Raw genomic sequence first — 17,120 nt, 5'->3', positions numbered from 1 at the left:
AATGATTTCTACATGCAGTGCTAATTTTGGAGGAGCCCTAGCCCCTTCCTTGCTGCAGGATGGCAAAGGATCTAAAATAACAGATGCATTCCACTGCAGAATTGGAAGCTGAACAGTAAAATGGTAAAAGTCCAACAGAAAAGTAAAGGCATCCACTAGAGGTTTGTTTAGGCTCATGTCAAAACCCCCAAGGATATCTGGAACAGTAACTTTACAAACCCACCCATTTGTCTGATGGGGCATCAATCACAGGGCTGCAGATCACAGAAGATAATACAACTTTGACACTGTTCTACAGGTACAGTACTAAGATTTCTGTCCTCCTTTAAATTCAAAGCATTGTGGCTGTTTCCTGTACCTAAAACGTAGCAAGAAAAATTTACTCCAAACCAGAAATTTTTTGCCCCTCCTGCTTGCTACTACTGTTTATACTTTAGACATTTAAATCACTTATTTGCTTTTCTTTACATTTACATAGCTGTTTTGAAATATCCTGGACGGTCATTAATGTATGCTAAAGCCCTTAGAAATGTAGCCCTCTGAAGGAACATCACTGTCTTCTACTTTTCATTAACGTGGAGCTTGAGAAGGTTGACTAGACCTTTCCTCCCAAAACATGGAAGGAAATTGATCCTCATTCAGTTTGGGAAGCAAGAAAAATGTCAAGGAAGGAAAGGTCAGTTGTTGATAAAAGTAGGAAAAATTTAGGAGTTCAATTAATCTTAAAAGTCTGGGAGGACAAAGCATCCAGCTGTCCTGTATTTGGCAACTGAATGAGTTTCTTATGAGATAAAAAGTTGATTCTGTGTACATATCAACATTATCTAAGACAGCCCAGGAATACACCAATTATAGTGTAAAAAAAAAAAACAAAACAATCTTTTTTACCCTAAGACACCCAAACCACCTGCCTCCACTCGTCACTAAGTATAATCTCACCTTTGGGTGAAAGTAACATATCAGACAGCAAAGAAACAGCAAAGCTCCCTAATTAATTCCTAATGCCAGTGTATTTCCAACTTAACAATACAAATCAAATACTTGTAGATTTTGGTAAATATATGTCACGATAAGTCTCACAGTTCTGCTTTCAATCAGTGTTCATCCCTGTCAAAATAGACACAAAATGAGGTCCTATAAACAGCAATGCTGCTGTTTGAAAACTGACAACGAAATTGGAAAATAAATCCAAAGGAATACTGACTGAAGTAACCAAGATTATGAAAGAGAATTGTTTGGTTTTTTTTTTTTTCTTTTTCTTTTTATTAATTTAAAGTAATGACAATTAAAATGTAGTCGAGGACTCCATGGACTACTGGGTTTCCTTCAGCTGAAAGGGTGTAGCACGATAGCTACAACTTTATTGCAAACCACAAGCCAACATGTAATGCCAACACCACCTGAAAGAGATTTAGAACACAAATTAAGTCATTGCATCAACAATTCTGAAGCACTTGAGTGTCTGAAAACAACTTTAAAAGTGTAAAAAACTCTTTAGAGTTGTGAGGCGAGCGAGAACATAACATCTTTTTATATACAAAGCTCTCTATTCAAGGGATGACAACTAACTCTACATCAGTCCCAAGAAAATCTGAAAATTGTCCAGGGAAAAAGAGTACCAAATAAATTAAAATGAGCTAAAGCATGGCATATAGAACCCACAGCTAAAAACATTTACTATGTACCTAACAGGAAACGTCTAAGGTGCTGACACTAAAGGTTTGGCAAGTAACACCATACTCAGCTAGAATCTAAACTCAAGATTTAAGAGAGGTAAAAAGCAAATTTCCTCTGAAATTCAGATCAGTCTTTTTAGAAGTATTAAATCCATACTTCTCTCTTTTCCCCTTGCTACCCACAGAGTCATATCAAGAAACACCAAGACCTTTGCTACTGTCCCAGATGCCTTGTACCACTGCTGCTGAAAGAGTCCTGCCATTCCAACTAGCAGCACAGAAATTCATAATTCTGTGATGGAACACATCTGGCACTTCCCTACTGCAGACTACATAGTACAACAGAAGAAACTATATTTTTGGTGATTTTGGGACATTTTTTTGTTTATCATCTAGAACTCAAAGTGATCTCTTTACTGTGATTATCAGCCAATCCAAAAAAAGGCGGCAGACATGTATGTGAGCCTTTTTAAATGCCTTCAAATGCTACCTAAATAAACCTCTTCCAAACACTATTCCCCTACCCTGCACAGAAGCAGACTCTTCTCTTGTCCAGGAAGCATGCTGGATACAAACCATTCTGCTGACAGCTATTAAAGACAACAACATACAGTACCAACAACATATTTTGGAATTCCTTCTAAGGCAATTAAAACTTAGAAACCTAACAGCAATATTGACCAGCAGCATTTTAGCTTGGAAGTAGATTTTCACACTACATTGCCCTGTTACCACAGAGCCAGCTCCCTTTTCACTCAGAAACAACCTGGGATATCGTTGGTTCTATCAAAACCAATATGACATTATAACAAAATATCATTCTTTAGTTAAACTGCCCAAAACAGAAGGATTTAAATAAGTAAAAATGCAACAGAAGCGTGATCTGAAAAGGGGTGGGAACACATGAGACAAAACGCCAAGAAAAAGCATACTTACATCATTCCGAAATTACAATATTATGAAATCTTAGCAATTTAAAGAAACACCTGTAAGCAATACAGATCTATGAAGTATTTGCCCACTTTTAAACCTAATCCTACTATTTCAGTGCACTCCTCAAGATAAAAGTATTTCTGATTTGAAATCTTCACCAGGGTCTGATTCCATACAGATAAAGACAAAGCTGCCCTGTTTGAGAAGAAATAAAAAAAGGACCAATAGCTTATTTCCTGGCCAGTTAAACAAACAAGAATGGAATACCCATGAAACAGCTAATACCACATGTGAAACTCCTCCTTGTGCTAATGGAGGTAGAAGGAAAGCACAGAAGCAACTCTTTTAATCTACGTTTTTCTCTTTATCACCACAGTGTTAGCAACTGTATAGGCTTGAGAAACATAATTTTCCAATGTTCAGTCCTTACCTGCCACCCCAGTAGGAAAGGCTACCAAACGCTCCAGCGGAGCAAGCCATTTGCTTGGAAGCACTGTAACGGGCTCAGAATAGTACTTCCAAATCAGAGAGATCATCAAAGCAGCCTAGAATAGAAAATTTTATTAGCTTGGATAATAATACGCATCAAAGTACACTGCCACCACTACTCTGAAACAATAAAGAACAAACTAATTAAAGGGAATAGTTCCTTTGTCATTTTACACTGTTCTAAAGCAAGTAAAAAATGTTTTTAAATCCGTATGACCTTAAATTAATACACAATGCTAAAAGGTAGCAATGAGATGCTGGAAATTACTGCTTTTTTCTGAGACCCTGGTTCCAACCTAGCATAGACAAACATAATAGCTAAATTCTATTCTAATGCTAATTCTAATAACTGACTGTTGAGAATCCAACTCACTTTAACATTAGCCTAAGGACATCTTCATGCTGACCACTGTCATCCTGATAAACAGATAATTGTTTGACATCAAGTCTGAGCTACAGAGACAATCTGATGAAGCACCATGGGGAAATATGTGACAGCTGTAAGTGGAGATTTGAATCCTCAGCAAAAGCATATTTTGTTTTCAAAAACATATTTACATGTATTGGAGGATTCCTGGGTCTAGTGCCATATATAAACAAACAATCAGTGATTAAAGAGCTAAGACAAACTCCTATCTTGTAATCTCAAAACCAGCAGCAGAGCTAGAAACACAGAACTCCTTCCATCCACAACTGCCAGACCTTATCAGCAACATCTCTCCCTTTTATTTCAAAAATCTTTTAGTTTGGCATGCACTGTCATTGGAATATCAAACACCTGTGTGATTAATGCATTAAATGCATTAATGCAGGAGAGAATTGTAACACTACTGAGGATTTGGTTTAGTAATCTGTAGTCATAATAAAATATTTACTTACTTGTAAGATGTAGAATACAATATTTATAACCCACTTTATTTTGGCTAATTGGGCCGTGCGTGCTTTCACTGTTAAAAGAAAAAATACCCTGTATTATTTATATTAATGAGTTATACTTACATAAAACTAATCACTTATTAATATTTCACTCTCCAAATAAGGACATTACACTATTTAAAAAAATCTCTTTTTGAATGACTCATAGCTATATTGAAAGTACCCTTCTACAAATAAGTGCTAGGTTCATCTCAAACTTTAGTTCCTACTCTGAAAACTTGCAAAATACTGATATCCCAGACACAGAAATGTCACACATAATCAAGAAGACTATTCCCAAACAAGAACAGTCACCATGGTTACTAACTTAGACAAAACAAAGTAAATTTTTCCCTTTTCTAAAAGGAGAGAATGATGGCTTCAGCAGATGGATTTTTTTGCCTTATTTTATTTAGGAACACAGTTAAGAATATTCTCTCACTGAATGAATTGTGGTTAGGTTCAGGATCAAAACTTCTCATGCCAATTTTCCTTCTGTTACAGTATCTCAGACTAATATAAAGAAGGCCAGTGAAGACAGTACATCTTCAAATGTAAGTGTTCTAAGTTTTCTGAAACAATGTTATTAGTTGCTAAGTAAACTACTCAAATCCAGTTTAACTGAAATTATTGGGTTAAAAATTATACTACTGAAAGCAATCCAAAACTGCTAACTTTTCCTTTCTCTAAGCAAGGAGCCTATAAACATGTATCCATTCTGCACAGAGGAGTGCAGTCTCCTATACCGTTAGGATCAGTTAGTGAGTTTGGGCAAAGACAGGAGGAAAAGCTCTGGTGCCAAAGGTTTATGTGTACTTTTTACCATGAGACGACAGACTATACTACTACAAAATCCAAATTGAGGCAAAACATTACAACTTTATGGCAAAAGCTGCTGCATAAGATCAGACAGGATTACAAAATGACACAAAAGATCTCATCTGATACCTTATAGGCCAACACTTGCTGTCTAGCATTTTGTAGTACACCAACCAAATAACCCCAACTGAGCAATGCATCCTTTTGCAGTGAGGATATGCAGCAGAGGACTTCCTCGAGTTACTAAAATCATGATTCAGTAATAAGAATCACTGAGAAAGAGTAAATAATTACACATTGAACCCCAGGAAATTCTTTCGAAGATTTCTTTTTTTAATCTAAATCACTCTCTTATCAATGTGTGCAGAATAATGCACAACTGAAAGACAAAAGCAAGCTGTCAAAAAAGTCTGAATAAGATAAAGAAAGACAGAAGCAAACACATACACATACATATAGACTGGATAAAAGAGAGAGGAAAACAGTTGATGGAGAAATATACTTAAAATTGAAAGCACTCCTTACAAAATGTTTTTCAGAAACTAGAAGAGGGAATAAACATTGATTGCACTCTACCATGAGTTTTAAGTTTGTCAGTCATTTTGTTTATCTTTCTTTCCAGGCGGGCATATCTAGCAAACTCATCCATCATACTAATGGTTGCGAGTTCTTGTTTCATATTCTGAATTTCAGCTCTCATTTGGGACTCCTGCTCTGCATCCTTTTGTAACAATCTGGATATCTAAGGAGTAAAGAAATACTATCAGTTATTTAACCAGAATTCCACTGACCTTATTTTCAATATGTACGAAGTATCATCTCCTGCTTCCATACTCAAAATCCTCCCATAAAAAAAGGCCCTTTCATCAAAACACATGAATACCTTGGCTTAACATCTGCAACATGCTCTAGAAGTCAAAGAATTTTTACCCTCACTCTGAGTGAAGCAAACCAAAGAGGGTTTTACCCTCCCTGCAGGGCAGTGATGGTCAACTTTTCTAACTATGGTTAACAGCCTTTTCCTTCCCTACTTCTGTGCACTCTCAATGATGCTGCCTTCTGAGACCTTTCAAACCTTTCAAGCCCTGCCTACCACTGCATCCTGAGCTGATCTGCTGTCCTCTCTCCTTGCAGTTCTAATCATGCACTGCTTGGGTAACAAGTGCCTGGTATGTGCAGGAGAGGAAGGAACACCCCTTCTTATCACTGCTCTTTCTGGCTCCAACAAGGCCCCATACTTCTTTGTCATTTCCAGCACCAGCAGTTTCAGCAAGGGTCTAAACTAACTAATGCAGAAAATTTTATTCACTGAAGCCCAATGTACTTCACCAATGAAGTACAACTCACCAGTCAGGAATCACTCCTCCAGAGCCTAGTCTAGGCTGTTAAGAAACACATGAAATGCCATACTGGCTGAGAGCTGTGACCCCTCTAAGGGTAGTATCTTACCACTGCCTCAAAACCAGCAACACAAATTTGCATTAGTTATTTTTCTTACATGTCATGCATACATTTAAATGTGGTTTTCTTACAACAACTTATTGGTTTCTTGGCTACAATTATTTCCTCCTGACAGAGATGTAAAGAGGTGTGTTAGTAAACTTTTTCTTCCCTTCATTCTTTCATGAGGCACCACCTGTATTTTAGTTCATTAATTCCTTCTACCACAGAAATAAAAATACAAAGAATATAAAATCTTCTTCTTTCTATTCTTTAGCAAATCTTTTTAGCTTTTTTCCCCCCACAAATGTTCTCAGTATTGCAATCAATGAGAACATTACACTACCGCCGTGAACTGCAGCAGAACACCCAAGCAGAGATTTTTACTTGTCATCTACAGTCACATAGAAGTCAGCTTTCCAAATTGCTAAGAGTAATTTATTTTTTAAAGGATTTTTATCCATTATCAAGTACTGCACACTGATCTATGTGGTAGTGAAGATATTTAGATGGAAGGCAGGCATTCTAGCATGCTTGCTCACACGTGAGCTTATTTGGCACTCACAGGGTTTACTGTTCTGTTATTCCGTTATCTATGCTTCCACTGAAACATTTTGGATCAGAGCTGGGGGCATCCTGATTAATAACTCTGATACGAGGTTTACTCCTATGATGCTCAACTCCTTAATCTCTGTACCCACTGACCTCCCTTCTCAACAACGATGTCTGTTGAAAACATGGAAGACTGAGCAGTCTTCCAATACTTCTGCAGTATTCCCAAGCATAGGAACCTCAGGAGCATCTTCAAGGACACTGATAAAACTCTGCATAAAAGTCGTGCTTAATCGAGGCTGCTGGAGTCACCCACTATCACGGTGTGGGGTTTCACGGTGTCCAGTTCTTCCTACCCTCAGCCTCTCAAACTTCTCTTCTTCTAAACCAAGGCGCAGGACTAGGCCCTGCTAGTCACAGCTGGCGATGTGTTACCGGTACCGCGGGACACTGGGAGCCCCCTGAAAGCGGCACCGCTCTCCCTCCACTGTCCCGCTTCACCTCATCCCTCAGCTGCCAGGCGGGCGTGACGCCACCTCTGCAAAGACGGGGTGCCGCGAAAGGGCCTCCTTAACGTCCTGCCTCGCCGCCTCACCCCGTCCTCAAATACCCGAGCGCCTAACTCGCCCACCACACTGCGTCTCAGAGCCTAGGTAAGAAAAGCTGGGCGAGGCGAGACGAGACCCTCAACTACCAGGGAAAACGCAAGAAAGGCAAAGGACGCTCGACCGCAGCCACGATTTAGTACAAGCGGCTGCCGCCCCCCTCCCAAGTCTGGCAGAGGGGCGTGGCGGGAAGCAGTGACGTCACTTACAATGGAGGAGCAGGAGGGCAGTAGTATCTTGAGAGCGTTGCAGAGGAAAACAGAGCTCAGCACTAGCAGCCAGGCGCCGCTCTCCGCCATGCCGCGAAGCTACGCCCCCTCCCTCCCACCCCTCCTCGGCACTCCCGCGCGGGTAGCACCACGGCGGGCGGGCGACCCCTCACGCGTGGGTAGGCAAGCAGACGGGCATCCGCCCGGCAGAGGGAAACCGAGGACAGGTGCGGCCACGTGACGTCGATTGACCAATCAAGAGGCCGACCCCGCCCCTTCCCCTGGCTGGGGGTGGCAGTGGTTAGATGAGAGGTCCCGCCTCTCGGGAGACGGGGTGCGAGCGCGCGCGTGCGCAGTTGGACCGCTGGCGACAGCGGGTCCCGCCTCGCGGTGGCGCCCCTCAGGCGGGCGGGGCCGGCGGCCGCCGGAGAGCGGGGAGCGTCCCCCCGCCATCGCCCCCTCCCACTGCCACCCCCCCACCCCCTCCAATCCGGCTGGATCCTGTTGCGGTGCCGCTGGCGCTGCTGGGATGAGGAGGGGGGGGTAAGGGGGGGCGGTTTTTCTACGCAGTGAGGCTGGCTAGGAGGCAGCCGCTCGCCGTGAGGCACCCAGCGCACGCAGTAGTCGGGTGGGAGCCGCCGCAGCACCTGGAATCGCGGCCGAGAGCCGCCGCCGCGCAGCTTCGCCATGCCGAAGAGAAAGGTGAAGCGAGTGGGAGAGAGCAGAGCTCCCGACAGGGAATCGCATTGAGGGCGGCGGCCCCGCGCCACCGCTGCAGGGAAGGTTGGGGGGAAGAGGGCGGTTGACTGCGCTGGGACGGGATTCGGAGGGACGCGGCCGCTCCGCGGACGTTGGTGTGGCGGCCGAGAAGGCCGGCTGGGGCCGGCATCTTTTTGTCAACCAGCTCCGTACTGCTTCACGGGGACTCTGCTAAGGGATGGGGGGAACGGGCGCGGGCAGGCGGCGGTAGTGTCATCTGGAAGGTTCCGTGAGGTCTTGCCGGGCGCTTCGCCTCCAGGGCTCTAAATCCGAATGCAGCGGCGGCGGCGGGAAGGGGCGGACGGGGGGACGGGCGAGCGGTGGCGTCACGTGTCCGCCCTTCCTCCTTCCCGCCCCGCCGCGACCCGAGGCGCCTGCGCCGCCTGACGCGCGCTGTTTGTGTTGGCAGGTGACGGTAGCGGACGGGGAGGCCCCGGAGGAGGTAAGTGACAAGGGCAGGGCGGCGGCGGGCCATCTAGGGCCCGCCTCTGGCTGATCGTGGCGTGCCCGCCTGTCCGCTCACGCCGGTTCTCTCTCTTTCCCTGTGCAGCCGAAGAGGCGATCGGCGCGGCTGTCCGCTGTAAGTACAGTTGTGAGAGGAGGGGTGCTCGTGCTGGTCAGGGCGGGTAGGGCGGTCATCCTGCATCAAAAAATGAATCTCTTCATTCCTTATTCTTTTTTCTCAGAAACCTGCTCCTGCAAAAACAGAGCCGAAACCAAAAAAGATAGCAGCAAAGGTGAGAGTCGCTGGCAGGAGGGGAGGGAGAAGAGGTGGTCGAGTTTGTAAATGCCCGATTGCAGCCCGTTTCGTATATTCAATCCATGGTGTAAAAACGTTTTACTCAAGGAACTCTCGTGTAGCTGAAGTGTCCGTTTCAGATGCTTCTGACTACTGTAAATACATCTGCAGGTGCATTCCTCCACTGAGTAGATCCTTGTTAAGCATTCAAAGCATTGTGTAGGAAGTGAGGTGTTACATGGTAGTTTGGTACTGACCAGAACTACTTGAAAGCCAAAGTGGCTATACATAAAATTGTATTTCATCGTTGTAACAAAGAGGATACAATATAACTTAAAGCAGTATGTTAGGAAAAAATACTTGAATTAATTTGGACAGCCACTGAAAAAGGTCTGAGTTTGTGTTTGTACAAAGTAGCTTTCAGGTCTTTGTATGTTTAAGCTTTTAGTACCATCTTTGGTTTTTCACTGTACCCTTCACAGTGACAATAATTGAAGTGTAAAATTCTTTGTTCTTTGGGAGAAATAGAAGGGGATGTGTTGACTTGTTGATATATGTATTTTTAAGTGGTCCTTTTTGATTATAAACTTGAGAATGGCAGGATTAAGAGCATTTCAAATACACTGATTTAGAATTCTAGACTTTTTGATGTTTCCATTTTATTAATCTAATGAACAGTTACTTATCAGTAATGCGCTTCCATTCGAATGGTTTTGAATATCAGTGCATTCTCATTGTTAAAGCAAAAATGTCTTTTGTTCTGATTGCATTTTACTTCTCCAGCTTCAGTGTTTCCTCATTTTAGCACTCTGGGCTTTCTTTAAATAGGTTGCAGAAATATTTTACTCTTAAATACCAGTGGTTTTTTTCTGTATTTGATCCACCAAAGGATGGGTTTTGTAACTTTTTAAAACTCTTCTGACAGTGTTTTTTCTGTTTGGGAGAAGTTTGCGCATTATGGAGTTACTCAGTGGGGTTTTTAAAAATAAATATTGATGAGGAAAAATAAGTTGTTGATAATCAGAACACAGAAGTCTACATGTTGTAAAATTCTCTGTTACCTGAACTGGTAATAGAGAGTTTAGCATTTATAAGAAAAAGGATTTTTTTTTCCATTAGCCTACTTCAACTATTTTCTCTGTGCTTTTGAGGAGTAAAAAACTTTTTGTTTCTAAAACAAGAGCAAAGAATCTCTAAAGTTTGTGCACATTAGTTATTTAGCTACATGACACAAAACACTTCATTATTGGTTTTTTTTAATTCTATTTATTTCGTTTTTGAATCTTGCATCTCTTGAGTGAGTAGCATAACTTACTGTGTCTCTGTATCCAGTGGTTTAAAACACAGAAATTTTGCTGAATAGTTGCAGTTGGATGACAAAAGCGTACTTTCATGAAGACACTGTTTATGTGAGCATTCATGCAAAACAGGAAATGTATTCAGATAGCTATTAAAAAGTTGCATGTGTGAAGTAAGGAAATGACAACGGTTTTTATACGGAGGAAAGCTCAGAGTGAAGATACTATGAATGGTACTTGTAACCAAAAGATTTCTAGATACACGTCTACAATACCTAAGATATGCTAAAATGAGAACTTTATGTCTTTGAGTAAGTTTTAGATCAGAAACTACAAATCGGGACACAATTTGAAGAACATGTTTATGAAATGCATACATGATTTTTAATGAGATTAGACACATTTTAAGGTAGGTCAGTGTAGTGGTCCTCTGTGTGGAGATGCAAGTTGTAAATGCATTGTGTTCTCTTGCTGTTCACATTGTACCTGCTCAGAAAAAGTGTTTATCATTGAATGTTTTTGTTAGTATCATAAAGTAATTTCTGACAGATGATATCAAAACCAATGCATTTATGTAATTCTGAATTGATAGAACTATTTTTGTAAGTAGTGGGATTGAGTGGAGGATAGGCAGACTTTTTAGCATTTGGTTGCTGTAAGGAATGTCTGAGAGGATGTATTGAATATTTTTATGAAAGTAGCTCATGAACAAATACTTATTCCATACCCATTTAAAAACAGTTTTATAGCTACAGAGGATATGACTGAGATACTAAGGAGCACTGAAAATGATACTTTTCTGTGATATATTTATTTAGGTTAGGGTCCTGAATTCCCCACCTATCAGTATAAGAGGAAAAAGAGGGTTTGAAGTGCTTTGTATTTACAAAGTGGAAGGACTGCATTGCTATTTTTTATGCCCCACTAAGTTAAAACATGTATTACAAATTGCGCTGTCTGACCACTAGAATCTAGTTATGTTCTCATCACGGTTTGGTTCTCTTATTTTACTGGCTATCTGAAACTCATTGTCATTTATGTAATAGTTTGGAAAACTTTTTTGGCAGCTGAACTACGTATTAGCTCACTGGTGGTTGACAGCAGCTCTTGCTGTTTAGTAAGTCTTGGTTTTGTGTTGTTTTTGTTAGAGTTTTATCTAGTATTTCACAGGAATTTACTTACTGGAAATGTACTTCATTGTAGGATAAATCTGAGGACAAGAAAGCTCCATCAAAGGGGAGAAAGGGGCCTAAAGGGAAACAGACAGAAGAGACAAACCAGGAGCAGACAAAGGACAACTTACCTGCAGAAAATGGGGAGGCTAAAACTGAGGAGGTAAAGTTGTCTGTATTCTCTGGTGCAAAGCAGATAACTCACTGTACTATCACAAATGTACACAGTTCTTAGAATAGAATCTATTTCTGCTAAAAGAAAGATGTAGGCTATTGAAACAGTAACTATACCTGGAAAATTCAAGTTGCCCCCAAAAGAGTTGAACTGATGCAGTAACAGTCCTTGAAATAAGGAAGGTGGTGAGACTCTTATCAAAATTCTGATACAGAATAATGTTCTTCAGTGAGGGGCTGTTTTCCTTGTGATCTTGTCAAAATAATACATACAAAGTGCATGGAGGGGGTACTGTGCTATGAGGGTTAGGAGGGTCAGGGTGGTCTGTCTTTGGAGCTTTGGGCTGGATTTTAGTCTGCTGTTAGTGGCAGAGAGGTTCCTTCATGCTATAAAAGTTTTTTGACAAGTGCAGTATTAACTTTCTTGGGACTGGAGCAGTTTTCACTGAAAAGCTAAAGCTGAAATGATTTAAGCAAAGTTGAGATAACATTTATAGAAGTCACAGATACAGACACTGCTGGTAGAAGGAACAAGTTGGTTCAGGGATGGAAGAGAGTGCAAGATGGTTGTTGTTGCTGAAGAAAACATGCCAGATCAGTTGTGGCTGTAATACTGTGCTAAAATCGACATGTTGCTGGAGATTTTTGAGTCACTGATCATCTTAATTCCACACTGTATTCTTTCTCTGGAATGTGGACATAATTCAGTTTTAAATTTAGGACAAGATCTGTAGGGAGAGAAGCAGTGCCTCTTAATTAGGCAACTGTTAACAGCAGGATAAACCACAAGTTTTGAGGTGGTAACAGGCTTAGAATTAGTCTCTGGTTTCTGCAGTATTGAATACCTCATTTTAAGTAGTTCAGTGGAGTTTGCAGATAGATAGGTGATTTTTTTTTTAATTTAAATAATTTATGCCTCCTGTCTACTTGGATTGAGAATTAGGGTTCTTTTTAAGATTGAAAAAGGTGTGTCTGAATTCTGTCACACTCATCTATCAGTATACAGATAGATCTTCCAAGTACAGGGAGAGTATTTTATCTTTAGGAAAATTATGGGGTTTGGTGCATGAGGAAGGTACAGAACGATATTTTGGTGTACAAAACAGCTTACTTTGGGGTAACAGGTGTTCATTTACAAGCTTACAATGTGCTCTTTGTGAAAAAGTTCTAGGAATCCCTTACCTTGCTTAACATTCTGTATAGCTCTGGCTCTGTGTTACTGTTGTATAATTTGGTCTTTTAATTTGTGCATGTAGTATTTCAGCAATACCAGCAAAAGTTAAACGTGGCAGTATTTCTCAATTGGGACCTGTTCAGTATGCTAGCATAGAGACGATGTAAATTTACAAGGAATGGATAATGACTTATAGGTCTCATCAGCCAAAGCTGCAGGTTTAATAGAATACCTAAGTCTAGAAGAGGCAGAGATGCATAGTCCGCCCTATTAGACATTACTGTTTTTCACTCAGAACAACAGCGTCAGCAATGCTGTTAATCCATGACCTGGTGACAGGCCAGTGATTACTTCTGGTGGTAGTCAAAGAGAATGGGAATGGAAATGGGTTCCAACACTTCATCATTCAAAAGCTTCCCCCAGGTGGCAGTAAAGACTACAAGGGGTGTTAGGGTTCCTTTGAGGGAACTGCTGTGATTAAGCGATTTAGCCTGCTGGTGATGCTGCAAAGCTTGTGGAATAATTAAATAAAATTTTTGTGTTCATACCTGTTACATTCCTTTTTTTTAATCTATATTACAAATGCAGTGAGTTTTTTGATCTGAATGGAGTTGTAATTTTAATCAATTAAGTTTGTATGAACTTGTTGGGAAGTTGAGGCACAGCACATAGAGACTTGTCTTGAAAACAGTATAGCTCTGCTCTACAGTTCAGCTTCACCAAATGTTTTTACAAAGTTATGTTTAATGCAATACTGTAAGTCTTCATTACTTTAAAACATGACAAGATTTCAGAATATATTAACTGTGCTGCACTGAAATTTAAATGCATGAAGTGTGTCTATTAGTGGTTTTTCTAAACACCCTATATGCAGGGGTCTCAGCTTAGTAGGTTAAAGCAACTCACCTTTTCCTGTTGCAAAGGCAGTAATTACTGAAATGGGCTTTGTTAAAAAAATCTTTTGCAGTGTGTATTGAGTAGTAACAATAGCAATATTCTGAAATTCATGCTGAGGCATCTGAGGAGATAGAAGCCTTTTCAAGACAGTCTGGTTTTAGTTGTTACCAAAGAGAAACAAGCAGATTGTGACACCAATTTATTAAGACTGTAAAGCATGGTATGTAGAAACAAGTTATAGTTGTGTATATCAGGTTAGCTAACTTGTGCATTAAAAAGTACTACAAACTAAGAAGCTGAGTCACTTAGAAACTTCCTGCATTCAAGTGTTCTGATTTTTGTCTTTTCAGACCCCAGCATCTGATGCAGCAGTAGAGAAAGAAGCAAAGTCTGAGTGACATCTGGTACTAAGTCTTTAATTGGTGGTCCTTATACTTTTCTTCTTGTACAATTCAGAGGAATATTTTTATCAACTATTTTGTAAATGCAAGTTTTTTAGTAGTTCTAGAAGACACATTTTTAAAAAGGAGAGAATCGCAACTCAACCCATTTTTTTACATATTTAGATAAGTGTAAATGCTTTTTTTAAGTGGTAAAATCATGTACTGGTTGTCTGTTTTCTATGAAACCAGAAATTAATGGCATGTTACATTAAGGAGAGGATGGCTCTGAAGCCTTGGCTAGGCTTCAAGTTCCATAGACTGGGAGGGACAGTTTTTTTCTATCCTATTAAATTAAGCATAACACAGATTTGACTTTGGAATTCACAATGATATGTTGAGAATGTCTTAACATTTTGGTTATTTATCTTTATCTATGGTTGTACCATCAGTAGAAATGCTTACCTAATAAAACTGCTCCCTAGTGTTGGATTTGTTGCTGAGTGACCTATATCTGTGACAAAGTTAATTTTGGTAGTTGCAGCTTTATTTTTTCCAACAACTTTGTAGCTGTAACGCAAAAAAAGATAGACTGAAAGTTTCCAATCTAAATACTGACTAAGTAAAAGTTTCTGCTTGGCAGACGTAACTTGCTATGTCAGTATTTGAGACACTGGAACTTCACATCCAATTTTAAAGGACAGCTTCGCTACAAAAATGAAATGAAACATATTTGAAATAGTCTTAGAAAAAACCCCAAAGAATTACAGTTTTTAGATTTAAAAAAAAGTGAATAAGAACAACTGTAAAATTGTTCATAGTGTCTGTGATCACCAAATAAATCTTGATTATGAAAGGATGTTTCTGCATTGAGTATGACAACTTGCAGTGGTGTAGTTCTTGATTCTTAAATATGTTCTTAACATGGTTAAAAATGTACTTAGCAAGAGATAGGTGGTAATGCAGGGAGTGAGTAGCAAGTAGAAAACTAGTTGCAGTCTTAATCTGGACTTTGTTTGAAAGATGATAGCCTAGTGCTGCTTCTTGTTACCTTAACAACAAAAAAGTAATAATTAGTAAGCATCAGATGTTCTTATCTGTTCATTATCTAAGAGTCTGCATATGCAGATTCTTGTGTAAATAAGTGCTTTAAGGAAGATGCACAAAGCAGTCTTCTTGAGTGGCAACTGATCAGATGGTGTTGCTGTTGTGTTGGAACCTTATTGGAATTTCCCCAAATATTGTCTTAAAAATCAATAAAGCTTCAGATGTCTGGGGAAAGACGAACCTAGGCTGTGAACCTGCCCAGGTAGCTCAGTCTGTGCAATGGAACCCATAGAGGATGAGCTGTGGAACAGCCTGGGCAGGAACAGGGAGAGAAGTAGCAGAAAACTTCCTTGTTGCTAATGATGAGCAACTGTGAGGTGAGCTCACCATGCTGTGACCAGCTGTGACCAGATACAGCTGCTATGTAAGGGTGCAGATTGACAGTTGTTTCAAATAAAACATACCTGTGCAGAGAGATAATTCACATAGCACAAACCTGTCCTGATTCTTCCTTGCTGTACTCGTGAAAATTAAATCAATCTTGTTTGAGATTTAACAGCCTTTCATGAGAAGGGAGGCATGTTAAGTGTATATTACTTAAGCTTAAAATAAACATTTAAATCTAGTACAGCATTACTTAGCTCTCCCACAGAGTGCAGCATTGTTTTGGATTGTTGGTTGGTTTTCCATTTCATGCTATTTTGCTGAATTGCAGCAGGTAGTAGCATGGTTTTATCTTACCAGTTTATTTGATGCAAGTCAGCTGTCAACCTTGACATGGGAGGACTCAAGACCAAAAAGTAACATTTGTTCTTATTTTTACTCCTTCACTGAGAACTTGCTTATGATCTTAAGTAACACCTGCAAGTACAGTATCTACTTCTTGTAAATTTCTGGTATGTTTTGCAGATTGTCATAGTTACTTTTAAAAAATACTCCAGTTTCACATCTCATTTTCTTAAACAATGTTTTCATTTGAGAAAGCATTTTACTATTTTTGCCTCTTCAATATTTAAGCAATGTTTAGCTTACATATAGGATGTCCTCCAATGCTGGAGCACAGTAAGCTTCTGGTCTATTTCCACCACAGCAACATTCCCAGCAGAGCACATCTGGCTTTGACAACAGCTTTGGCTTCAAGTTCTTGGATATTCCAAAGCTGTAAATGTACACGGATTTTTCTAACCCTCCGCTGTTCCCCCCAAATCTCTTCTAGTTACCTTATTTATTGGTTTAATTTAGTAGCAGTGTGACATCGGCTACATGACATTCTTTACTTTCTAGGTTTAGCAAGTCAAAGCCACCAGTTAAATGACTAATAAACTCGCAAGTAAATATCCCAGAATAGCCTTTCTTACCTCATTTTATTGATTGCCTATATTCTGTGTGCTTTGAGTCTCCAATATTGAGATCTTGTCGACTTCCAACATCATCTCTAATATTACCTACTGTTTATTGTACTGTAACTGCTCCCTTATATTTACTGTTGGGGACAAAAAGTTACGTATTGCAGAATCAAAAGGACTCAGTAAGGGTAAATCAGTGCCAGCTTCTCTTGCAGGACGGGAATTTTCACACTGGATGAAAGAAAGGACAGAGGTAGTTGCATCAGGAGCCCTCCATCAGTTTTGAGCAGCACACAGCCCACTTGAAGGATGAAAGAGGCTTATGCGTATTAAGTAGGTGAATCAACTATGAATTTTGATATTCTGCTGTAGACATTCTCCACAAGGCATGAAATGGTAACATACAACCATAAAACCCCTACCAGTTTGTCTACTCAGAAAATGAGGAATTGTGTGTATTTGCACTAGATGTTAATTCCACCTGTGCAGAATTGGA

At 40.2% G+C, this 17,120-nt stretch overlaps 2 protein-coding genes across 2 annotated transcripts; one reads left to right on the top strand and one right to left on the bottom strand.

The window, feature by feature from the left end:
• Positions 1-1,293: 1,293 nt before the first annotated feature.
• GET1 (guided entry of tail-anchored proteins factor 1) lies at positions 1,294-7,728 on the bottom strand. The gene is made up of 5 exons (XM_054390876.1): positions 7,639-7,728; positions 5,409-5,574; positions 3,978-4,045; positions 3,040-3,154; positions 1,294-1,400 (listed from the first exon to the last, which is right to left on the bottom strand). Exons 1-5 carry the CDS (start codon positions 7,726-7,728, stop codon positions 1,327-1,329), a joined length of 513 nt encoding a protein of 170 aa, XP_054246851.1. The 3' UTR covers positions 1,294-1,326.
• A 532-nt stretch (positions 7,729-8,260) lies between these two features.
• Positions 8,261-16,137, top strand: HMGN1 (high mobility group nucleosome binding domain 1). The gene is made up of 6 exons (XM_054381578.1): positions 8,261-8,340; positions 8,807-8,839; positions 8,948-8,977; positions 9,084-9,134; positions 11,638-11,769; positions 14,202-16,137. The coding sequence occupies exons 1-6, from the start codon at positions 8,326-8,328 to the stop codon at positions 14,247-14,249; spliced, it is 309 nt and encodes a 102-aa protein (XP_054237553.1). The 5' UTR covers positions 8,261-8,325; the 3' UTR covers positions 14,250-16,137.
• The last annotated feature ends 983 nt before the right edge of the window (positions 16,138-17,120 follow it).

The sequence above is a fragment of the Indicator indicator genome, chromosome 1 (genome assembly GCF_027791375.1).
Source record: "Indicator indicator isolate 239-I01 chromosome 1, UM_Iind_1.1, whole genome shotgun sequence".
Taxonomy (NCBI): Eukaryota; Metazoa; Chordata; class Aves; order Piciformes; family Indicatoridae; genus Indicator; species Indicator indicator.
This window is presented reverse-complemented; position numbering and strand designations above follow the sequence as displayed.

What these genes read in the sequence shown, in the direction of transcription:
- HMGN1 (XM_054381578.1), top strand. An exon ending in GATCGGCGCGGCTGTCCGCT is followed by an intron (nt 8,978 to 9,083) that starts GTAAGTACAGTT and finishes CTTTTTTCTCAG; the next exon opens with AAACCTGCTCCTGCAAAAAC. An exon ending in CAAAAAAGATAGCAGCAAAG is followed by an intron (nt 9,135 to 11,637) that starts GTGAGAGTCGCT and finishes ACTTCATTGTAG; the next exon opens with GATAAATCTGAGGACAAGAA.
- GET1 (XM_054390876.1), bottom strand. Translation starts at nt 7,728, where the DNA reads ATGGCGGAGAGCGGCGCCTGGCTGCTAGTGCTGAGCTCTGTTTTCCTC. An exon ending in TGCCCTCCTGCTCCTCCATT is followed by an intron (nt 5,575 to 7,638) that starts GTAAGTGACGTC and finishes TTTACTCCTTAG; the next exon opens with ATATCCAGATTGTTACAAAA. An exon ending in TTGTATTCTACATCTTACAA is followed by an intron (nt 3,155 to 3,977) that starts GTAAGTAAATAT and finishes TTTCTATTCTAG; the next exon opens with GCTGCTTTGATGATCTCTCT.